The sequence below is a fragment of the Streptopelia decaocto genome, assembly GCF_964273445.1.
Source record: "Streptopelia decaocto genome assembly, chromosome: 11".
In the NCBI taxonomy this organism is placed as follows: domain Eukaryota; kingdom Metazoa; phylum Chordata; class Aves; order Columbiformes; family Columbidae; genus Streptopelia; species Streptopelia decaocto.
The window spans coordinates 12406479-12429709 of NC_138666.1; the positions used below are offsets into that span (position 1 = coordinate 12406479).

Genomic DNA, 23231 nt, shown 5'->3' on the forward strand with positions numbered 1-23231 from the left:
TTCTGCTCTTTAAAATGCTTGCTAAGTCCTACTGTAACAAAAGTTATACCTGCTGATGCATGCTACTGTCATCAGTCCGTTTTCCATGCAATTCACGATGAGACACAGAAGTGTGTGATGGGTCTGAGAAGGAGCTGTGCAGGCTGCACTCAGCAGATTCGGTGATTTGTGCAGTGTCCTTCAAGGGAAATGAGCCTGTTCTTGTTTTTTCACATACTAATGGTGCTGCTGGTGCATTTTCAGCCCTATAACCTCCACTTTTTCTTTCTGGGCATATTTCCACAGCCACACGTCCCCCGCTGTGTCCCTGGGAGGTGGCTTAGCCTGCACCCAACATGTCAAACCTTGCACGTGTCTCCATTCATGTTGATCCTGTCATTTTAGGCCATTTCTCAAGGCCATCCCAGCTTGGTGCCACCAGCAAATTACAAAGTGTGCACCTCTCCTCATCAGCCTGGTTGCTACGGCTGGATGTGCAGCTCTGGGCAGCCTCACCTTGGCCACAGCTGCTGGGACAGAGACAACTGCTCTGCCAGGACGGGTTTCCCTCAGGGTTTTGCATCTTCCATTAGTTGCTTCCTCACAGCTTTGCTTCCTGCCTGGCCCATGAGAACACCAAATGAGGAGTTACAGGTCCATCACCGCTGCTAATTGTCAGGATAAAACTGTTTAAGAGCCAATACATATCGAACTCTTGGGCCAGAACCATGGATTTCTGAGAACTTCCATCAGAGCGGCTCTTTCTTGTATTATTTATGCCGTGGTAATGCTCCGAGACCCATGGGAGCCCAGAGAACGTCACATCAGACATCCGAGTGAAACAAACACATCCACCTGGCAAACTACCCACGGGTGAGGCCAGGAAGGATCTGTCACTCACTGCAGAAGGTCCGGGGAAGTGTGAAACCTGTGAAGGAGCTTGAGAGCGGGCAGAGACCTTGGGGAACCCTCCTCTCATCTATGTGATCCACTGCCTGAGGGTTTGGGCACCTGATTTGTGTTTGGGCACAGCTAAGCCCTGAAACCTGTTATTCAGCCCAGAGTCATTTCTCCAACAAGAAATGTTTCATGACCAGGATAAGTATCTTGCAGCTGAGGGTGCCGTTGTCGGACATGAATCCCCGAGTGCTGGGGAGGTCCCGCAGCCTCTCGCCCCACCGGGCTCTGGGTGCCGGGGCTCCTACCAGCAACGCTCCAGCCAAGCCTCACTGGTTTTAACAACAGTTTTTTGGTGTGTTCATACAGCAGCGCTGTATTTGGTCGTGGTCTAGCAGCTCGCTTTGCTGGCTGCTGCCGAATGGGCTGTCAACTTCTTGTGTCTTGATTGACTTCCACCTGGTTCTGCCTCCTTCCTCCCAGGATGTTGCTCTCATGAGAGAGGAGCCTCACCCTGCTCCTCCTCACTTCCCTTTTCAGAAATCTGCCAGCTCTGACCCCCAGGACCGCAGCCCATCCAGTGCTGTGGGAAGGATTCAGCCCATCGAGGCAGGGATCTCCATGGCGGGGCAGCAGCAGAGGTGGCCCCGCAGCCTGGCTGCTCCCTCCTGGGAACCACCATCCCGCTGCAAGGACAGGTTCCCCATAGTGTTCTGCATCTCCCATCAGCTGCTTCCTCACAGCTTCTCCCATGGAAGCTGCTAAAGGCAGGTTGGGAACCCAGTGAGGTGGAGAATTCTCCATCCTTGGAGATGTGCGGCTCACCCAGAGACAGCTTGGAGCAGCTTCTTCAGCACCAGGGTGAACCCCACTTAAGCTGGAGCTTGGAGAAGAGACCTCTGGAGCTCCCTTTGCATCCAGCACTCGCCTGCCATCAAATCCAGCATCTCACTGGAGTGCAACGAACTGTAATTCCCTGCGGAGTGATGGGAAGGGCCAGCACCACCTCCAGCATCCCCAAGCTGCCTGGGACACTGCTGCACATCCAGGGCACAGGGCAGTTCATGGACCCCGGGGCTTCCTGCTGCACCAGGCCGTGGCAAGGTGACAGAGCAGAACAACATCTCTTGTCTGTCGTCAAACAGACATGCAGTGAAGCAGCAAACCTGGATTTCCCCCCAGCCACATCCCAGCCCCACGTGGCGGTGAGCCCGTGCCTCAGCGGCCATGCTGGGCCAGAGCTCAAGGTTGTCCCAGCAAGGCTGAGCTCAGGATGTTCAATTAAAGCTGCTTAAAAATAGAAATCCAACTTTCCATATGCCTCTCTGGAGAAAAAAAGCCCCAAAGCTGAGCGAGACAGGTGCCAGGCTGGGGGGTGAGCATGGCCCCGGCAGCAGAGGTGACTCCGGCTCAGCTGTTCCTGCTGTGTCCAATCGATGGGGATTGAGGTTGCCTTTTGGTGTTTCCTTATGGAAAGTTGGACATTTGGCTTGTCAGAAATCCCTGCATGAGCTCGGACGGCAGCCAGTCCTGTGACACGGTGTCCTCCAGGCTATGCACAGCTCTGATGCTCCCTCTGCCCCCACGATGCTGGAGGCAGTTCTGCCTGGCACGGCTGGTGCCTGGGTGTGCCCCTCCATAGGGGCACGGGGTTGGGACAGTGGCACTGGGGACCGTGAGAGGGCAAGGAGCTGTCCCACTGCCACCGGCGGCCCTGGCACAGCTTCAGCCCATCCTGTTGGAGAAACCCAAGTGTGTCCCTGCAGACCAGCAGCCATTCCCCAGCTGGTGCCTTTGCCGGCAGGAATTTCCCTGGGCAAAGGACAGGAGGATTCAACCATCATGTGGCGGTGGGTGGCATGGCTGGGAGGTTGGCCCTCATGTCACTGTGCCACGTGTGCTGTCTCGCTCACACAGCTGCCCCGAATAGTGTCACCATCTGGTTCCAGCTGCCCGGGGACACAGGGTCCTTCCCAGCCCCTTCTGTGATTACAAAAAGTGAATTCAGACGTCAACTCAACCTCACTCAGCCTTCCTTTATCCCCCTTTTTTTTTTTTTAATAATTCAGGTTTGTCTCTTAGAAAAGAGAAAGGGAGATAATGTCTGCAGAGCATTTAATCTTCTGCCCAAAGAATAGCAGAGAGCAAATTAGGATCTACTCCAATTAATTTGCCTTGATGGGCAAAATCTGGAGAGCGGCCATATCTGGGAATTAAGAACAAAAGCGGGGAGTGTAAAGTAGGTCGCTGGAGTTTCATAACCGCAGCAATGGGTTTTCACAGCATGACGGGTGCTCAGAGGCGCCCAGTGTCGGCAGCCACAGGTCCCTGTCCCTCCTTTCAGCTGCCGCAGGTGTCAGCCTGGGCAGTTGCTTTAAGACGCCGGCCAGCATGTGGGGAGCCAGCTCTTTGTTTTGGGGGCAGGAATGAGGATGTTGTCCCTTCCCACAGCGGGACACAGTTGCAGGACTGTCCCAAATCCTTGCTGCAAACCCTTGAACCCAATGTGGGGACAGACACCATCTGCTTGTCCCAATTTAGAGCACCTGGTGAGCGTTCCGGGGGGTCAACATGCCTGTCCTTGCCTTGAGGGCACCTCCTTGAAGGAGGACTAGGGGTGACACAGTGACAGTGGGTTTAGAGCACTGCTTTGCTATTGACCCTTGCCCATGGGGTGCCACTAAGCAGCAGCATCCCACACATCCAAGCCCAGTGTCCCCAAGCCTCATCCCCATCTCCCCACAGCTGTCAGTGTCAGCAGGCTGTGCGGTGACATACTCTGGTGTCATGTATGGTGACGCCTTCCAGCTGCAGGACGTGTGTGATAGCACAGCCAAGGGTGTGGGCTGCGTGAGGTGACATGCACTGGTATGTGCAGGACACATGGTGACATTGCCAAGGGTGTGGGACACTTGCGGGACATCTTTCTGTGTGCATGTCTGGTGCGTGTTTGCGGATCTTCCCAAGCACTCCCCAGCTCGGGGCTGGATCGAAGTGGCGTGGTTTGGTACACGCCGGTGTCACCATTATGGTGATGGCCTGGCAGAGCACCGCTTGGCTGGCCCTCCAGCTCCCCAGCCACCTCCTGCCACCCCACTGGAGGACAAAGGGGAGCAGTCGCAGTGACAAACACCCCCACCGCCCTGCGGAGGTGCCGGCGGGGTGATGGGCGCTGGACCCATCCAGCGTTTATCCTCTTAGCCACCCTGTGGGGATTCAGCACTAATTCATCCTTAAACACAGGATTGTCAGGAACTGGAAAGGAAAGAATCGGCGGATTATCCCCCCAGCACCAGCGTTAAACATGGGGAGCGGCAGCTGCCGGCCAAGAGAGCTAGGACGGTGTTGTGTCCCGTGGGGGTCCCCACCCTGGGTTGGGTGACATTCCCCAGAAAAGGCTGCCAGTGACCCGTCCCCACTCATCCCCACGCAATGTTTTGTGCCCCCTCCCAAGCAAGGTCTACACTGGCTGATGAAATAAGCAGCGTGAAATAAATACGGGGTCCTCCTGTAAAGCTCATGGATCAGCAGCGACTGCCCAGCCCCTGGGCTGAGCCACGATACAGCAATCCCTGCAGCGTCTCCTGGCCCAGGGCAGCCGCGGTGACACCCCAGGGGTTGGGGATCACATGTTTACGTGACCAGACCTCGTAGGAAGAGGTTCTGCAATGAAAAGAGTAATAATTTTCCCCAGCTCGATGAGGACAGCAACAATGAAAATTCTTGCACACTGAAGGCTTCCAGACATGGGCCGGTGTTCAAACACCTCCCAAGACCAAACCCACCACCGTGCTCTGTCACCGGCCATGGGGAAGTTTTTGGGACAGCCTTGAAGTCACCCCAGGAATCAAAGACATGGCAGCAACTCACTATTCACAGCGCAGAGCTGCTTTTCTCATCACTCCTGCTCGCAGCTGAGCCTTGCACAGCAGATGGGGCCGTCACAGGCCCAGGACATGGTGACACTTCAGCCGGAGGATTTTGGCTGTTGAGCGCCATTGCTTTTACCAAATGGGATGGTGTCTCAAGTTAAAGCCAGATCTACTCACTGTCATGGAGCCGCTGATCTGTGCAATAGATGGGGTGGCCCATTTGCAATTTTAATGTCCCTTTAGGTGATGGACAAGGGGAGGTGGCTCCTCCATGGAGAGAGGGGAGGTTGTTACCTCATCAATCTGCATCTAAGGGAACTGGTTTGCCGCAACGGGTTGTAGCATGTGTCCTGGTTTTGTTAAAAACAAGTTTCTCTTTCAGTGAATTCTGCCTGTCAGCTAAAGCCTTCATATTAACTACACTTTCCTGGAGAACCAGACCCATGTTTTGGTAAACCTAGCAATGGAATGCAAACTTATTGATAAGCATGGATGGACATCTCGCGAGAGGGTCAACGAGAAACAAGTGACTAAGAAACTGACCAACTGTGTATAACATTCCATTCACGTGATTACTTCATATAAAAGTGGGGGATCACAAGGACCTTGTCCCTTTTCCCTTTTTTCCTTATGGCCGACATTAGGAGAGGACCTTGCGAGTCATCCCTGTGAACTGAGCCTAGTGAGAGACTGAATCCAGCTCCAGTTGGCTGCAGAGTCTAATCCAGGACTTCGGGTGCCGGCTCTGCAGTTGCTGAGACTTTCAAGATGGGTTTTGTATATTTTGTATTATTTTCTCTATTCTTATTAGTAGCATTAGTAAAACATCTTTAATTTTTCCAACTCTCTTCTCTCTGTCCTTCTTTTCCTTCCGATCACCTGTCCTGAGTGGGAAGGGGGGAGAGGGAGGGGAAAAAGGGGGAAGTGGGGGGGGAGAGGGGGTTAACAATACATCTGCCAGGATTTGATTGTCACCCCACAATCTTAACCCTCCACAGCATGCTAGGAAAAAAATCTGAAGTTTGCAGCGTAACAGTAACAGGGGTGGGAATAAGAATGTCTTCCACCGACAGACGTAAGTTTAAGTAAGTTAAACTCCTTCATGGTTTAATTTCAACAAGTCCTACTTGGATCTGGATGACAGCTTCAGTTCCCTGGTTTTTCACCTATATAATCTCAGCTAAAACACCCATCTCTTCCCTGCAAACAGCAATTTCCTTCATTACCATTAATAGGACTGAATATAGCAGGATCAAAATACAAGTGATGGAAAATAGGATTTCATTCAGAAAATTGTCTGATGCTGCTGGAGTTGCTAATCAGTGAACAAGCTATCCATGTTTTCCTAAATAAACCATTTGAGCCATGTCTAAAGGAAATGTCCTTTATGCCTGGCCTTGAAAAGCAGCTGTCAGGTGATGGCAGGGCGGTGGGAATCCCCAGTACTGCCCTCCCTGATGCTATTGGGGTCCCATGGGCCGCCTGGTGTGGCTGCAGGGGATGCACCGGGGTCGCAGAGCCGCAGACCCCCCCGGTGACCCTCCCTGGGGGCTGGTCCAGGCACCATCTCTCCTCCAGTCCCCGGAGCAAACCTGGAGCTTGGGAAGGGCGTGAGGGGCATCCCACGGCAGAGAGGCAGGAGAAATGTAAAAGCGTCTTTTAATATAAATATAAATCCATCTGAAGGGCTCCAGGAGGGGACCGTGCCCTGCCAGGGATGCCCAGTGGGCTCGGTGGGGACCATGGGCGCCAGTGCCTGGGGACCACGGGGCATCGGCTGGGCACCCTGTGGGCGGGCAGGGCTAGAGCCGCGGCAGCAGCAGCGGCAGGGCCAGCAGGGCCAGCAGCCGGGGCCGCGGGGGGGTGGCCGAGCCGCGCAGCGTGGCCTGGTTGGTTTCGGCGGCCGGCGAGCCGCGGGCGCTGGCCAGGCGTCCCCGGGCGCTGCACAGCTCCTGCAGGTTCCCCTGGAACTGGATCTTGCGGGATTCCTGGCGCAGTGATTCCCAGATGGCGGCCGCTTCCTCGGGGCAGTTTGACAGCACCTCGGTGGCGCAGGCATGGAAGTCGTCCCAGGACCTGGGGAGAAGGGTAGGAGTGAGGGGGACCGCTGGTGGCCGTCCCGGCAGCTCCCCCAGAGACGGGGACACTCACTTGCAGATGGTGTCCAGCTCCTGCGCCTCCTCGCCGCCCTCCTCCCGCTGCTGCCTGACGCTCTCGGCCATGCTGTCCCCCAGGCTGATGAGGCAGCTGGCAAAGCCCTTGTAGATGGTGTCACACTGCCATGCCATGCTGACGGGCTCCTGGCTCGCAGCTGCGGGGGAGAAACAGAGCTGAGCCCTCACGGACCCCCCAACAACCATCAGGGGCAGGTGTCACCAGGCAGGAGTGACACTGGGTTCCAAAATGTGGCGAGGGGTTGACACCCCCTTCCACATCCCACCAGAGCCCCCAACATCCTCTCCCCAGGCACTCAGAGTGAACTCCTGGCCCGGGAGTCCAACATGGCACAATGTGATCACCCCGCAAGCAATGCTGCCCTTAGCCGCAGGGGACAAGCGGTGTGCCGGCCGCTTCACCTCGAGCCTCCCGGGCGCTCCCCAGGGCCATCTGTCTCGGCTTTTATCCCCTAACAGCAAAGATTAATTTGTGACTACAACAGAAAAAAAAAAATCCAAACAAAAGCAAAGACTCGACAAACTGGAGGCCCTGCAGTGCGAGGGAAGGGGAAGGAGGAAAGGGAAAGGGGGAAGGAGGAAGATGAGGGGGAAAAGGGAAGGGAAAAGGAAAGAAAAAAGGGAAGGCGAAGGAAAAGGAGAAGGGGATGGAAAAGCAGAAAGGAAGAGGCACACGTGCAACTCCAGCTGCTTCACCCTGGGAATCTCCAGTTCCCTGCTCTACTCCACAAGGGATGCACCACCAGGACTGGCTGAACCCCAGTGCTGGCCATGAGCCGATGGGTGACAGGGTGTGTTAGGGATCACTACAAGGGCCATCCATGGCCAGGGGGAAGCTCAGAAAGAGCTGGTGTGTGGCTGGATCACAGGGAAACACTGTGTGGTTGACTGGGCTCAGCCCCAGGGGTCCTGCAGGGCACGTCACAGGAGCTGCAAGATTTTTGGGATGCTAAAAAAGCATGAGGACTGTCCTGGAGGGGTCCCCTGCAAGAAGAAGCCCTCAGAAGCAGTTGCCAAGGCAGCCAGGATGTCTCCAGGGAGCTGTGTGCCATGCCACTGGCATCCCATGCCTGTGCCCCTGGAACAAGGCCTTGAGTAAAGTGGCTTTGGCCAAGACTAACAACAGGGCAAGCCTCAAACCTCAGCCCATCATGGAGCATGGTGGGTGTTCGTGACAAGAAACGCCTTGACCATATCACCGAGGAAAGTCTTGAATTGATGTCAGCCACATGGGTCACAAATACCGCAGGTATCAATGGAGAAAGCTGGATCCGTTGCTCCTCTTTTGACCCAGCCAGGCAATAAGCACATGTCCAGTCAGCCCATGGGCACGTTCACTGGTCACAGCAGCAGATGCCTTCCCTCAGCTGGCTGGTCCCTGCCACAGGCTGATTTTCCACCTCCCGGGCTGCTCCAGCACCCAGTGTGAGCCCTCCCCTCCGCCCAGCTCCCTCGGTGCGAGGCTGAGCAGGGCAGGCAGGGAGGAGAAGCCAGGAGAGCAAATCACCTCTGCTAGCCCACCACAAACCCAGGTGGGAAAAGCCTGTCCCTGGCTCGGGCAGAGCAAGAGCCCCGAGGAAAACGCAGGGAGGGAGTTTCCAGGGTGCTGCACAGCATCGCTGGCTCCAAGTGAGCACTGATGCAGCCGTCCTGCTTCTGGGGAAGAGCCTGAACCACCCACCCTCCAAGCCTGAAAACTATCCCAGGCTGGTGGTCTCTGTCCTCCACCCTCTGTGCAGCACCAGACCAGATTAGCCCCCAGGCTCCTGCATCCCTCTTTGGGGCAGGGACGTCGCTGGACAGCACTGTGCCCGGAGCCGGACGGTGTCTTCTCTTGGCTCCGGGAGGAGCAGAACGTGGAGGTGGCACATCGGCGGTGACAAGATGCAGGATCGACCGTTCCCCAGCGGGAACCCTCCGAGCCCCAGGTGAGGAAGGGCAGGCAGGGGGTCGGCGGGCAGGGCTGACTCGGGACAGCGCTCCAGGCTGGAGAGCCGGACCCGAGGACCATCCCAGCCGGGGCAGAGGGACCCGCGGGCAGTGCTGCGAAGCCTCTTTCCTCCTTGCCCAGCACTGCAGGACGGGGTGATGATGGATCGCCGAGCCTCGGGGCAACCGGGCACCCCGCTCCCCGCAGCTAGAGAGCAATGAAGCCGGAGGTCCCGCTCCCACCCGCCAACCTCCCCCACCCCTCGCGGGGACAGCCCGGGGATGCCCGACCCGCAGCCCCCGGCACGGAGCGGCTCCCGGGGTCCCGTTTCCCCGGCCGCCCCGGCGACACTCACCGAGGTGCAGGAGCAGCGGCCACACGACGCCCAGCAGCCGCCAGCAGCCGCAGTCCATGATGCGGACCCCGCCGCCGTGTGCTCCGTGTGCTCCGCCGCCAGCGGCAGCCCCGGCCCCGCCGCACCGCCCCCAGCCCCACCCCGGCCCCCCGCCACTCCCAGCCCCGGCTGAGCCCTCCCCGCCCGCCCCCGCGGCTGCTGGAGGAGCCCCGGAGCTGAAGCCCAAACCGCGCAGCGCCGGGGGGAAACAGCAGCAGGAGACGCTTTTGCTGTGAAAAGAATTAGAGCAAAGCCCCCCCAGCTCTCCCAGGATGGAAAAGTGATACGCTTGCCTGGACTCACCCAGGAAAGCTCCAGCAGAGACTCAGGGGAAGACCTGGGAAAAGAGAGGATCCCAGCTCCTTGACTGAGGCTCCAGCTCACAGAGCATTCCACGAATAGGTTTAATGTGCTCCAGGTCTGGTTCCAAAGGCTACATAGTCTTCCCTCCATGGTACAACAGACACAAGTCCCCATGTTTTTTCTCAAAAAGTTTATTGAATTGTTCTTAATGTTATTTCAAAAAAAAAAAAAAATTCAAAATTTAGATAAAAAGAAAAACCCTGGTGTAAAATCAAAACTAACATCTGAACCATGGGCATGCTCTGATACACAACAGAACCGATGGCCCCAGGGGCTGGCACAGCTTGTGCTGCCTGACCATCCCCACCCAGAGCCCCTCCTCGGGTCACTCCAGTGGCACCTACACACTCCCCCCCCTGCCCAAAACTGCCTGCACCCTGTAGAACAGGCTGGGCATTGTGCAGAGCAGATTTGAAGTTAATGAACCCCCTTCTCCCTGCTCAGCCAACATCCTCCCAGCTACTCACCCCACCAGGGGTGACTTTGAGTCCTTGACTAAGATACAGGTACTAGTTTCTGGTCAACAAGGAGCATGTGTCCCTGGCAGCCCCCTTGCTCAGGGCTCAGCACACACCTCCCTTCTCCTCTGCTCACAGCAGCAGAATCTGAACTAAGAGGGTAAGAAATCCACGAGCTTCTGCTGAATGCGGCCTGGACTGCCAGCCAGGCCTCAGGGACGGATGGGCAGGTGAAGAAGAGACTTAACTCTCTCAAAAAGAGGCTATTTAGGAAAAATAAGCCAAGTGAGCGTTCAGTGACTATTTGGAACTATACACAGATGGCGTTTGCCTTAGAGACATCACACATATGTTGATAGATTTCCTGGCAAGAGCTCTTAACACAAGCCATACGTGGTTAGTAACTACTGGATCTGCTGGGTGGGCTTCCACGGAGCAACCCACGAAATAGCCAGGTCCTCCTAGGACATGCCAGGGGTGACCAGGCCCTGGAGCATGATCATGAGGCGACGGGCAGGCTTGCTCAGCGTGTTGTGGGGTTCCACCTGGAGGAACTGGAAGAGCTTCTGCCGCACCTGGTTCATGACTGACCCCATGTGGTCTCGGGTGATGGGGTCACTGTGGTCCAGGTGCATCACTGCTTCCTCCAAGTAACTGAAGGAGAGAGACCAGGGTTAGAACCAAACCCAGCCTGCAATCCCAATCTGATTCAGTTCATTTTAGCACCGAAAGTGCACGATTCTGCTCCCCCACCCACCCAAACTCACTGCAGTATGTTCAACCATCAGAAAATAAACGTTACTGACTCACAGCAGAGCCCACCGCTCCCTTCTTCAACACATAAGGGCAGCCCCCAACCTGTGCAACACAGCCTGGCTGCGTGGAGCAAGAGGCCCAACAACCAGCCAGAGCTCCCTGCAGAGCTGGAGGTGGCATTTGGCCACAGGCCACACCTGGTCACAGCTCTGTAGATATTTTCTTTGATGCCTTTTTAGCATAAGCAGAATTAGTTACTTATTAGACAGTAAAAATGCTCAGCAGTGAGGCTTATTTCACATAGGGATGTCTTTAAGGTCTCCTCTCACCTATGCAGGAAGGGGTGGGGGAAGAGGAAGAATTTTACCAACAAGCTGTTCTGAAATTCAGACCATCCACAGACTTTCAAACCGCAGCCTGAGCACTGCAACATGCTCACTGCAAATGGTTTTCCCTAAAAGACCAGCTTGAACTTAATAGCAGCAACTTTAACTCAGGTTACCAGCTCATCTGTAACTTAAAGCTCTTTTTCAGTTTTGCTAGCTTGTTTTATCCCTATTGTTGAGTTAAAAACTCAATTCAAGTAATTTTCCATCCAAGCCACAGTCAAAACCTGCAGGTACCCAACAAGTTAGTTTTTTAGGGCAGATAAAGGGTTTTGACTCACTCGCTAAAAATGTTCATGGCAACTATCAGCACAGTCACTATTTTGTCACAGGAGCTTTGCTCAGAACATTGAACCCATTACTTCCAGTAGCTCCTGCTGCCACCTCCCACTGAACCTGTCTGGTAGTCACGATGAGAAATTGCCGAAACAAAGTCCAGTGACAACTTAAGAACAGAGGACAGAGTGCATTTGCTCCAGATAGTGAGCTGCTCGGGAAACATGGCACTGCCCCTCCTTCTGCTTCCACAGGGGAATTGTTCCTTGGCTTAAGGAGATTGCCGCACAGACCACAAACATTTACAGACTACAATCCAGGAGGTAACAGCACCTACAGCTGGGTACCCCTTCTACTACAACCTCTGGGCAGCAAAGCTTACCGTGGCAATGCCTACATCTTTTTCCAAGTCACTAGCGGTTGTTTGCAAGCCAGTAACAGGCTACAGAAGCTCCAACCTTCATCAAAGCACCACATTCCACTTCCAGGCAGTGAATTTAAAGCCAGAGCTTAGAACAGGTCTGCACACTTTCAGACCCGGTGCTCTAATCATACTCACTTCAACTTCAGTTCTGTACGAGTACCCAGATCCGAGGAGAGCTGCTGAATGAGAGAGAGCAGCACAGGCTGGGACAGCGGGCACGGATGCTGCCCAAATACTTGCTGAGTATCCACGGTCTCACAGACATACAGGACCAGGTTGAGATCAGCTGCTGTTAGAGCCTGCAAAGAAGATACATCCAGAAATGCAGAGGACACAACAGCAGGTGAGGGACATGGGACAGAGCGGCCTTGGGGCAGCTCAACAGCTCACCAGCCTCCTCTGGAAGTCAAGGTCTCTGCAAACCCTGCTGTGCCTGCAAGCAGGACTGTGTTTAGGCTCAGTCTATGCTCAGAGGACACCTGTTCTAAGCTGAACAGACCACAACCAGATAGAGGGGTGCAGGTTACAGGTGGCAGCACAGAGCAGGGCCGTGTTTGCATCCCCTGCCAGCCCACTGGGACAGCACTGCTGTTATTCCCAGAGGAGTTTGCCTGCAGCAGCTCAAATGGATCTGCCTATGTATTCAAAGACAAAGGCAAGGTCAGGCCCCAGCTGGTAGATCTGCCTGGAGAGGCTTATGGAGCTGTTGCTCTTTAGGGGTGCACCACGTGCCACCGCTGATGGCAAAACACTCTGGTTTACTGGAGCGGTGACACTGTCCTGACAGGGCACCAGCAAGGAAATAATGGGATTTGCACAGCTCTGGCTCTACCTGCATGAGAGTCCAGCTGCATCCCTGGAGCAGTGAGCTGCCACAGGTCTTCTCAAGCAACTCCTGTGTGAGTTGTAGGATTATGTCCCCAGCTCAAAGAGCACCTTTTGCCCCCACTCCACTCCCCAACAAGCAGCGCTGCACACTACCAGGCAGCCTCGGTACCTGCTGGAAAGCTTGGTTGAGGTGTCCCTGCTGGAGCAGCTGAAGGATGTGAGTTTGCTGTGACTGGAAATCCAAGTGAGCGGAGGGGATTGGAGTCCCGGCTGCAGAGCGCATTGCCTGGACGATGCTCGAGGTGACAGCTGCTTGCTGCTCCTTCATGGCCAGGCTTACTTCTCCTTTAATGACTCTCTGCACCTGGGCCAAAATAGATTCCTGCAAGCTAAAAAAAGGAAAAAAAAAAAAAAGCACAACAAATGGGCATCTCTGAAAATCAGGAGCTGAAGAAAAACATTGCACAAAGCTTGTACCAGTGAGAATGCACAGGCTTGCTTGCTTATTGCACTGTGGCTACCAAAGAGTTAATACAAATTGCTCTGAGACACAGGCACAAGAAATATGCTGCGTGAGGTAGCTCTGTGGCCAACACCAACATGTCCCAGGGTGCATGTGGAAGACATTGGGTTTCTGTGTGGGAAAGTGTGGGAACTAAGTCTCTCATTGCACAGCATTTTAAGTCTTTAATGTCTCTGGCTTACAAGCATGGGTACTGAGCTTGAGGTTCAGCCCTGAATGGACCCAGTTTTCTACATCGGATCTGCTAGATGCAGTTCCCTTGCCTGCAAATGACACCTTTAGTATGAGAACAAGTTTCCACTGAGCTGCTGACTTCTCCACACAAGATCAGTTCATAGCATAGGCTCTGCTGTTGTGTGTCACACCTTTTCCCCCCATGGGATGGATCTTCCCCATTTATAAAGGGTAAAAAGCATCCAACTTGCTCTACCACAGGCGGAACAGCAGGACTTCCCTGGGAGCACACACGGCCCGTGCAATGAGACCAGAATTTAGACTGGTAGCATTCCTGGCAAGTCTGCTATGCATCAAAGACCCTAATGGGCTCTTACATACATTCTACTGGCTTAAAATAGACAGGGGCATTCTGCCCCACAGGTGACCACTGACCAGCCTGGCAACCTGCCACCAGCTTCATGGTGCGAACATACTGAAGGCACCACCATCTTGAAACCAGAATGGCCAAACACAAGCTGTTGCAGAGCAGCTGGGAGGACAGAGTAGCTTGCAGAAACTGTTGGTGTGCCAGTGGACACAGAGTAAAGAAGAAAAGCTCTCAAAGACCAGAAGAATATTTCAGAACAGGAAGGCTAGTGAGAATTGAGTGAGCTTTTGGGCTGCCTTAGGTCCTTCTGCTCTGCAACATGCACACAGGACAGTGTGAAAAGCAGGCCCTGAGCTCCCACACGCAGCAGCGATACACCTGGTTGTTAGAAACCTTCCGTGGTCTTTCATTTTGTGCCCTACAGGGCAAGTTACACCAGCCCACAAGCTTTGTCCTACTGTGCACAGAGCCAACAAGCAGCCCTACAGCAGCAAATGGCTTGTTCCACAACAAGCAGGGAGAGGTTTTTGTTACACACATATGCCTCCCACTGACATCTCTCTCCACAAGCCCAGCTGCCAACTTACTTGCCCACAATAATATGCAGCTGGTGCTGCACTTCAGCATGGACGCTGGCTGCGATGGTGGAAGCCAGCTGCTCGGTGGTGCTCTGGAAGGTGCTGATGAGCTGTCGAAGCTGATTCAGCAGCGGGTCCCGGGCCTCCTGTTCTCGTACCTTCTTGTTCTTCAAGTGATTCTCAAGCTGCTGGATATCTGCAACAACGAGAAAGGAGGATGTTTGCGCCACTGGTACCTGCAGAGAGAAATTCAGCTGACAGGCTCTACATGTTCTCCAGGAGAATAGTTTACTGAGCCAGCATACGAGTGCAGGAGAAAGTGAAGAATACACAAGCCTTGTTTTGACTGTGTTACACTAACCTAGGAACCCTGCCTTCAGCCTCCCCATCACGCAGGATTACATGACACAGCAACAAAACCATGAGCTCTCTTGCAACAGACCTTTACAGGTGCTGTTTGTTCAGGGCAAGATAAAGGTGGGAATGAGGGTACTTTATTTCATAAACAGTGTCAGTTGTGATCTGCATTAGTGATGGAGTTCAATGCCAATGAAGAAACAGAAGGAAGATTTCTGGGGAAAAACAAAAGTCTGCAGAGGTCAAAAATCTGTATTTAAAAATATTTTATGAACCTAAGAAAAGGCCCACTTGTTGTCAGCCACTAATGCAGAGAAAACTTGGAGAAAACCTACTCACATTCCTGTGTGCCCTGCTTGAAGGTGTCATTGATTTGCTGGAACATGGACTGGCAGCTCTTCTCAAAGGCCGGCAACACGACGCTCTGAAACGCTTCCCTGTAAGCTGACTGGATCGGCCCCTGCAGGGTATCGGCCGTTGCTCTCACAACACTATCTGTAAGGTTCTTCCAAGCACACACAGAACAGATTCCAGAAAATTAACAACAGCCTGCTGCAGGATAAAGATGTGAACAAACACTGTAGGTCCCTGCAACACACCCACACCAGAAAAGGACAGCCCAGTGTTAGAAGCCCAAGTCTTTCTGCTGACCAGGCTGCACTGTGACTCCAGGGGTCAGAGCACCCGCTTGGTGAAGGGCTGCCCGAGAGCTTCACCATTGCCCTGGAGTTCAGCTGCAGAGCAAGGGAAGGCAGCACAGACAAGCACAGCTCCTTTCCCCTTCTCCAGCTTCCCTCCTACAACCCACCATGCCCCTTGCCAAGGTAACAAGCTTCTCCCCCCTAACAATGTAGAAATGGAGAACAGAGTGGAGCACAGAAGAACCAGTCAAACTTCCATCACTTGGTTGATTGAGCAGGCCCTAAAAACCACTGCTGTACTGAGAATCTCTGCTCTAGTAGAAAATGAACAACTTGGTAAATGAAAAAAAGGGCTAATGAGGCAAAGCAGGCAGCGGAGTACACAACAAGCTCACTCTCCTGATGAAATCAGAAAAGAGTTTTAACTGTTGGCAGCTAAACTGACCTTACATGGAGATACAGGTGAGGGGAGGAGGTATGAGGAGCCACTACTCAAGCAGGTGACAACTCAGTGTCCCCAGGAAAAGCTACAGGCTGGTTCTCCTTACCTTTGATTTCACCAGCTTGGTGATACTCTCTTTCAGTGTCCCCTCAACAGCAGTGAGCTTGGCAGTAATAGTGTTACTTAGCTGGCCAGCAACAGGGTCCATGCTCTTGGAAATGCCTAGGCACAACACAAACATGTCAAAGTTGCAGCTTTAAGCCTGGAGTCACACTTCAAAAGCCAAAAAAGAAGATGGAGTCAAGCTCTTCTTGGATAGGACACAGCAAGAGACAACAGTCACAAGCTCTGGCTTGGAAAGCTAAGGCTGGACATTAGGAGAAACTTTTTGCCAGGAAGGTGATACAGCTCCGGAAGTCACCAGAGAGGCTGTGGAATCTCAGCTTTGAATGTTTTCAGGACTTGCCCAAAGTCATAGCTGAACTGATCTGGAACAGTGGGTAGCCCTGCCTCAAGCAGAATGGTGGACACTAATGGCTGCACAAGGCTTTCCCACCAGCATTTCTTTGAAAGTTTCCTTACACAGATGGTACCCGTGCACCAAGGAAGGGCAAAGACAAGTTTAAATTTGCTCCAGTCAGGTCTAAATATTTCCAAACTCAATAGCGTCTTTTGCCTTCATCCACCAAACAGACCCCAGGAGCTTTATGGATTACAATGGGAGGTCAGACCGCGCTCTCTGGACAGGCATCCCCTCTGGGAGCCTCACACTTCTTCCCAACCACAACTCCTCACCTTACAGTGAGTCCCACAGCAGTTTAAAGTGCAATGAGTGCACCTCACATAACCTAACTCCTACTTCACACAGTGCCAACACTTTGAGGCAGGATGCTTTCAATCCCCACAGGGATAACTGTAGGGATCCACCTTCAAAACCGAGGTAGCACCACTCACACTGGGGTACGGTCTTCTTCATCTCCTCGCGAACGGTCCTCTCCAGGCGGTTACACACAGCAGTGGAAAGGGACTGAGAGAGCTGCTGAGACAGATGCTCCTGGAGCTGCCCATTGCGCTGCTGCCCTTCTGTCAGCGCTCGGTCTAGCCTCCTCTCTAATGAGAACGTGTTAAGGAGCACAAACAACGCATTTCCTTTCTACCCTCAACACTCCTGTCCACAAAGATGGACACTGGCCTCATCAACAGAGGCTCAGTGAGAGCAAAGCTGCAGCTCTGGTGAAAGAGAGGTCTATAGAGGGTTGCTGATGTGTTTCTGTAAACAACAGCGTGCTCTTAAACAATCAGGGTGAGGGCACGACAGAAAAGCCAAACGGCTAAAAGAAGCTTGGCAATAGTGCTCCCTGCATATTTTGGGTTAACTTAGCTGTCCCATAGGCAGCTCAGCCCCACACAGCTGCTCACTTGTTCCTCTGCAGCAGGATGGGGGAGAGAACAGGAAAGGTAAACGTGAGAAAGCTCACAGGTTGAGATAAAGACAGTCTAACAGGTAAAGCAAAAGCTGCACATGTGAGCCAAGCAAAACAAGGAATTAATTTCCTACTTCCCACCAGCAAGCAGGTGTTCTGCAGTCCCCGAGAGAGCAGGGCTCCATCACGCCTAATGGTGACTTGGGGAAAAAACTGGCATCACTCCGAATGCCCCCTTTCTCCTCCTTTCCCTCAGCTGCTACTGCCAAGCCAAACATCACACAGTGTGGGACATCCCTTTGGTCAGTCAGGGTCAGCTGCGTCTCTTCCTTACTTCTTGCCCCCCCCCAGCCCACTCGCTGGTGGAACAGCATGAGACACAGAGAAGGCCTTGACAGGGTTTAGCAATAGCAAAACCATCAGTTATCAACCTTGTTTCGATCACAAATCCAAAACATACCACCATACGAGCTGCTATGAAGATAATTAACTCTATCCCAGCCAAAACTACTACAGAAACCAAGAAGCCTAACAGCCATAAAAAGCAAATTGGTAAAAAACATTTCTAGAGGATGGATTTGGTGGACGTAAGAGATATAGTGCATGGGAGCAAAACCACGCTTAATAAAAGCTAGTCATACCTCATGAAGCAACCAAGCTGTCTCAAGGAGCCAACCCACAAACACTGAGATGCACGTGCATCTTAAACAAAAACAACAACAAAAAAACCCCAACAAAACAGTGAAAAGACAATTCAACTGCTGACAAAATTCAATGCAGATATGAAGTTGTGCAGGTAGGGAAATTTATACTAATACTACAACATAGCTCTAGACTCTGAACTTCAGTAGAAAGCTACCTGAATTACGTATGAAAATATCAGTCAAAAAGAAAAATCCAAGACTAATTAAGAGACAAAACACAAATAATTGTCATCTCAGAAGAGCAGTTTCAGACATGAAATTGGATAGAGCTGCTCAGTTAGAACATCACCAAATTCAGCGCAGTAAAAAATGGACAGGAACTGACTACTCACACTACAATAAAAATAACTGGATACCAGGTTTGAAAGCACCAAAATAAAGTACTTTTCAGACAACACATAAAGGACCTGACAGCCTCCAGATGTGTATACGGGTATAGACAAGATAATTCCCTGTTCAGCCATTCAGTATGGCAGCCAGATGCTATTTCTGGTGCAAGTACACACTTGCCTGAAGGAGCAACAGTAGGAAAGGATTGTCCCACAATTACTCTTGTGCAACTGACCACTGCCTGACATAGGATAAAGTATTCAGTGCACCTCTAGTCTACTCCAGCACTGCAGCACTTATGGTCTTAATGGTCAACTAGAAGATACAATGGCATGGACAAAGTATCAGTTGTTCTCTGTTTTATTTCTGTATTTCTTGCCCTTAGAAAGGCACCAAGAGGAACTGAAACAGTCACATTGAAGCCAGGCAATTTCACTGTACCTATGGCCCATGCCAACACAGTCCCTGAACTTTCTCAGCTTTCTTCACATCTCTAGTCTGCCTCGCAGCCTTCAACCCCTCTGCTCCCATGTAACATTTGCAAACAAGGATACGCTCTTGCTCCTGCTGGGAGTCGATCACCCTCTCCACGTGGCCCATCAGGGAGCTCTGGATGGCATCCAGGTGATCCGTGAGTCTCTGCAGCAGCTCCATCTGGTTCTGACGCAGCTCGGAGAGCTCCCGCTGTTGGCTCCTGAATAAGCACATCAGCTCATCCTGGAACTCTGGTGTCATCTGTGCGTGGAGAAGACAAGCATTCATTTCTAACAGGACTGGAGGTCACTCAAGCTTTCTGCTAGATTTTAAGTCAATCTCTCTGCCTAGGACTGAAGCACAACATGAAGCAGAAAACAGGGCCAGCTTAATGCCCATTTCTAAGACATCCATCCCAAGGAATAAACTGACAAAGTAAGGTACATGAAGTTCCCACATGGAATTCATAAATGGTTGCTTAGAATATCCTCAACTGTTTACATTCAAGACCCTCTTCAAAGTTCTGGTATCTAAAAGAAAACAAGATAACAGATCCTACTCACTTTTGGCCAGGTACTGAGAGAGAATGTTTAGGCCTCTGAATGCAAATATTGACCTCAAACAAATATGAAAAGAGCTGTGCTGTCCACAGAATAAGGAGGTTCCCTAGAGCACTTTTTCAGATCTTTCACTGATTTATGAATAACCAAACAACTGGAGAAATATACATCTATAGTTCATTGTCTCTTCACCTGCTGAAAATATCTAAAGAAGGAACAGACTCAAGGGCACTTTAAGAAGTGTACGCAACTCGGCTTGAGAGCATTTTCTGCCAGATGAAAAGGTACTATCAACAGGGACAAGAAATTCCAACAGGCCAGCCACACTCTGACCCTTACTTTGCTGGGAACACCCTATTCTGCTGCAGACACACACGAGTCATCTCAGCAGGGAAGTGGAAATGAGCGGTAGCGTGTTGGCTGACACAGGGCTTGTGAAAACCCAGAAATGTACAACGATACACAAAGGCGAGAAGGAAGCCACCAGTCTGAACAGCACCGAGCAGCTCCTTCTCTGCTGCATAAGTCAGAGAACAGAGCAAAGCTGAGCCCAAGCGCAGCCCCGTCTCAGCCTGCTCGGGCACAGCAGGGGCCCACGGCGCTCCAAGAACTGGGGTGAACTTTCTCTCAGGTCTTCAGTGAGACAGTAAATAGAGCTGAAGCATCACACCCTTGGGACAGACTGCAGAGCAGCTCTGACTCACCTGGTTGTTAGATGATCTTGGCGACTGGTTCACGTCCCTGGAAATAAAAAAAAAAAAGTAGTAATCCAATTATGTCAATTAATTGCTCTTATTATCCAAGTCTTCTGCCAAAACAGATCACACATTTTATGTTTGCTTTAGGTTTTACACTCCAGCGCATATGCCTGTTTTGCCTATTAGAACACGAAGGGCGAGGGGATGGTGATGAAATCCCAGTCCTTGCAGCACTGTGACTCCATCATCTGCACTATCCGCAGGCCCCAAGTTCCTTACACCCTCGTCCCTTCGAAAAGAGGAGATTTGAAACAAGTCTTAATCAGAACTGTTACAAAGATCAATGCACACTGATTATTCAGTTTTGTCCAAATTCAAAGGCAGGGACAGCTTTGTTAAACCACTTTCAAAGGTGTCCTGATATTTTACAAAGGAAAAACAACTACCTATTTGTTAAATACAGAATCTAGAATGATTCCAGCTCTCAAGGTGAAGAAACTAGTGATGCATTCCAGCATATACAGCAGAATTAAGAAAAATCACTGAACTGATCCACTAATATTGCATGTGTTCATCAAAGTCACAAATTTATGAATATTCAAACACTATCAGAAGGAAAATACACATTTGTCATTCCCAGACAGCATCCATTCAGCAACTTTAAAAGGTCTGAGGCAGGAAAAAATGAAAGGTTTTTCTGAGGTTAAGAGTTTCTGGGTGTCACAGTACAGGACCACAGCCAGAAACCTAATGCCATAGCCCATCTTTGTTTTAATCTGCACAGCTAGAGATCCAAATCATGGAGTTATGGGAACATGAGAAAGGGACAGAGAGCCCTGTGCAGAACTTGTGCTGCTCTCCTCACATTAATGCAGACAGATTAGTCTAATTTGGCATGGGCAGACCTTTCCAGTCATCACTTTTCACTTACAAGACATATGGGCATGTTTAGAAAGACACAAAAGCAGCAAGTGGGTAACAAACGATGGATATCTTTGAACAAGGGCACTGTGCCAGTGTTCACAAGCCCATTAGAAATGGAGACTATGGTAAGCTGTACTCAAGCATTACAGCTCCAAAGAAACCTTCAGTGAAACTGGCAAATGGAACCAATGTGCCCCCACAATGTGAAATTTACCTCCCACACATTCTTCTGATGCCCAGGCTACATTCTGGGTTTTGAGTCCCAGCTGGAAAGGTAGTGCAGAACCTACTCCCCCACCCCTGCATGGCAGGCAGCATCTGGTACCCAGCAACGCTTTCTATGGTGTTACTGCCATTTGCAAAATAGGGTGAGGGTTGGGAGGACCTGGCCACAGCCCAGCTCAGACCCTGGTTTTGCTGCTAACGGCAATATCAAGTTATGGCCCTGGAGAGGGAAGGTGTGCCAATTTGATGGGTTGGCCCCACAGCCACCTGGATCCTGGCAAGCCCAGCGTACCCGTCATCTTTCTTGCCCTTCCGCTTCAGCTTTGGGGAAGCCCGAGGGGACACCTTGGTTTTCCAGTCCTTCACAGGTAGCCTCTGCGTAGACGCTTTGGCACCGAATCCACCTGACGTAGATGCCAAGCTTGCAACTTCATCATCATGGTCACTGCAAAGGAACAGCAGGGGAAAAGACATCACTTGCAATACTGAACAGCATCAGCCTTCACTAACGGGAGGGGATTCACACTCTGCTCTTCATCCACACACCGGCAGAGTCACGCAGCTGAGGACACCTGCCACCGTGATCCCTAACACAGAGACCTCTACAGAGCTCAGCACATGCTGCTCTATTTTCATCCTGGTCTGCTGAGGCTGAGCTCGAGCACTGCACAGCAAGAGCTGAAGGGTCTCTGCATTAGGTCAACTGCGATCCAGGCAGTGTGGCGGGATGATGCCTGTTCTCGCTGCATAAACACATGAGCACATAAGCCCTAGGACGTGACGCTGACCCCACAGGGGACACAAGCTCAGTATATCCTTACAGCTTTACAGACAGAAAAGCACTTAACACAGTGAGTATTGCAGGAACAGAGGAGAATCAGAGCCTAGGAAGTGTGTGATCCTCAGCACCTTGGAGTCTTTCAGCTGCTGACCAGCCATCCAATACAGGCTGCATGTTTTAATCTGAATTAAGTGTGGATTATGAATGAACTCTCAGCAGTCATGCAGGGCTGAGTTGCCAGGCACACAGAATGTGCCCAAGGAGCTTTAGGGCGTCGCACAAACGAGCAAAGACATCAAAAGCAAGACACTAACTCATGAGATACTCTCACTACCTTAATTTAAGGCACAGTATTTGGAAACTGGTCCCACAATAGGTTTTCACTGGTAATTAAACCAAGCTTGTCCATGCTCTAAGGAACAGAAGAGTCAAACCATTCCCTGCAGAGAGTAAACTGGACAATGCCCAGAGGCCAATCTTGCAATCAGATAAAGTCATAAGAACATTACAGAAGCTGGGCTGCACACACACATTAAGTCAGGAGACAAATCAAAGACATTCACCCCACGCGTGACGGCTTGCTGGGGACAGAAGCACGAATGCAGCCTGAACTGAGTCCATGCAGGGCGAGAGAGGGGGCTGAGCACTCGGGTACCTTTGTTCGGCACTAGCATCCTGGCTGTCGTGCTGCAGCAGGTGGTAGCTGTGTCGATGATAGGAAGAGCTCTTGTGCTTCTCTTCAACCTCATCCCTTGGGCTAGAGGAGGCAAAAAAAGAAAATACCATGATGGAAGTCTCCTTCAGCTTGGGTATTTGCTCGCTCCACTCCTCATGGGAGATCCTGATAGAAGGTCTAAATCAAACAAAAACCCCACATCTGTGTGCACACATCCAGAGAGCAGCAGGTGTTGTTGAGAGGTACTAAACACTTAAATTTCTCCATGTGTTTTTCTGGAGACCTTAAGAAAGGAGAAGCTACGCTTCAGGCACTAACCAAGGACATAATCCCTCAACAGACATCCATGCAAGACAAGGAAAGCCAGTACTCAGAATGGGCAGTGCAGCATACTCCAGTGGATACCATCATCTTGGCTTTGGTTTTCCTCAAAAAACACAGCGCTTCTCAGTTCCTCCAAGTGTCTGAGGAGCACAAAGAGGGAAGGTGTGCCAATTTGATGGGTTGGCTCCACCAGACAGCCAGAGTTTCATAAAGGTTTTGAAAGCAAATTGCATATGATTCTAAACTTTAAACTAACTAGTCTTGCTCTAAAGGAAGGTGTTTGCAGACT

At 51.7% G+C, this 23231-nt stretch overlaps 2 protein-coding genes across 2 annotated transcripts in view; both read right to left on the minus strand.

The window, feature by feature from the left end:
- Positions 1-6406: 6406 nt before the first annotated feature.
- NRN1L (neuritin 1 like) lies at positions 6407-9311 on the minus strand. Its single transcript, XM_082062619.1, has 3 exons — positions 9208-9311; positions 6900-7059; positions 6407-6824 (listed from the first exon to the last, which is right to left on the minus strand). Exons 1-3 carry the CDS (start codon positions 9263-9265, stop codon positions 6551-6553), a joined length of 492 nt encoding a protein of 163 aa, XP_081918745.1. The 5' UTR covers positions 9266-9311; the 3' UTR covers positions 6407-6550.
- A 410-nt stretch (positions 9312-9721) lies between these two features.
- The window catches only part of EDC4 (enhancer of mRNA decapping 4), a 35701-nt gene continuing 22191 nt past the window's right edge, over positions 9722-23231 (minus strand). Inside the window, exons 19-29 of the mRNA XM_082062438.1 lie at positions 22598-22699; positions 21454-21606; positions 20019-20055; positions 18835-19015; positions 16777-16932; positions 15929-16044; positions 15079-15244; positions 14392-14578; positions 12907-13126; positions 12045-12208; positions 9722-10721 (exon numbers count right to left, since the gene is read on the minus strand). Coding sequence (XP_081918564.1) covers positions 10529-10721; positions 12045-12208; positions 12907-13126; positions 14392-14578; positions 15079-15244; positions 15929-16044; positions 16777-16932; positions 18835-19015; positions 20019-20055; positions 21454-21606; positions 22598-22699 — 1675 coding nt within the window. The 3' untranslated portion in view covers positions 9722-10528. The remainder of the gene's footprint in view (positions 10722-12044; positions 12209-12906; positions 13127-14391; positions 14579-15078; positions 15245-15928; positions 16045-16776; positions 16933-18834; positions 19016-20018; positions 20056-21453; positions 21607-22597; positions 22700-23231) is intronic.

What these genes read in the sequence shown, in the direction of transcription:
- NRN1L (XM_082062619.1), bottom strand. Translation starts at nt 9,265, where the DNA reads ATGGACTGCGGCTGCTGGCGGCTGCTGGGCGTCGTGTGGCCGCTGCTC. An exon ending in GCCGCTGCTCCTGCACCTCG is followed by an intron (nt 7,060 to 9,207) that starts GTGAGTGTCGCC and finishes TCTCCCCCGCAG; the next exon opens with CTGCGAGCCAGGAGCCCGTC. An exon ending in GAGCTGGACACCATCTGCAA is followed by an intron (nt 6,825 to 6,899) that starts GTGAGTGTCCCC and finishes CCTTCTCCCCAG; the next exon opens with GTCCTGGGACGACTTCCATG.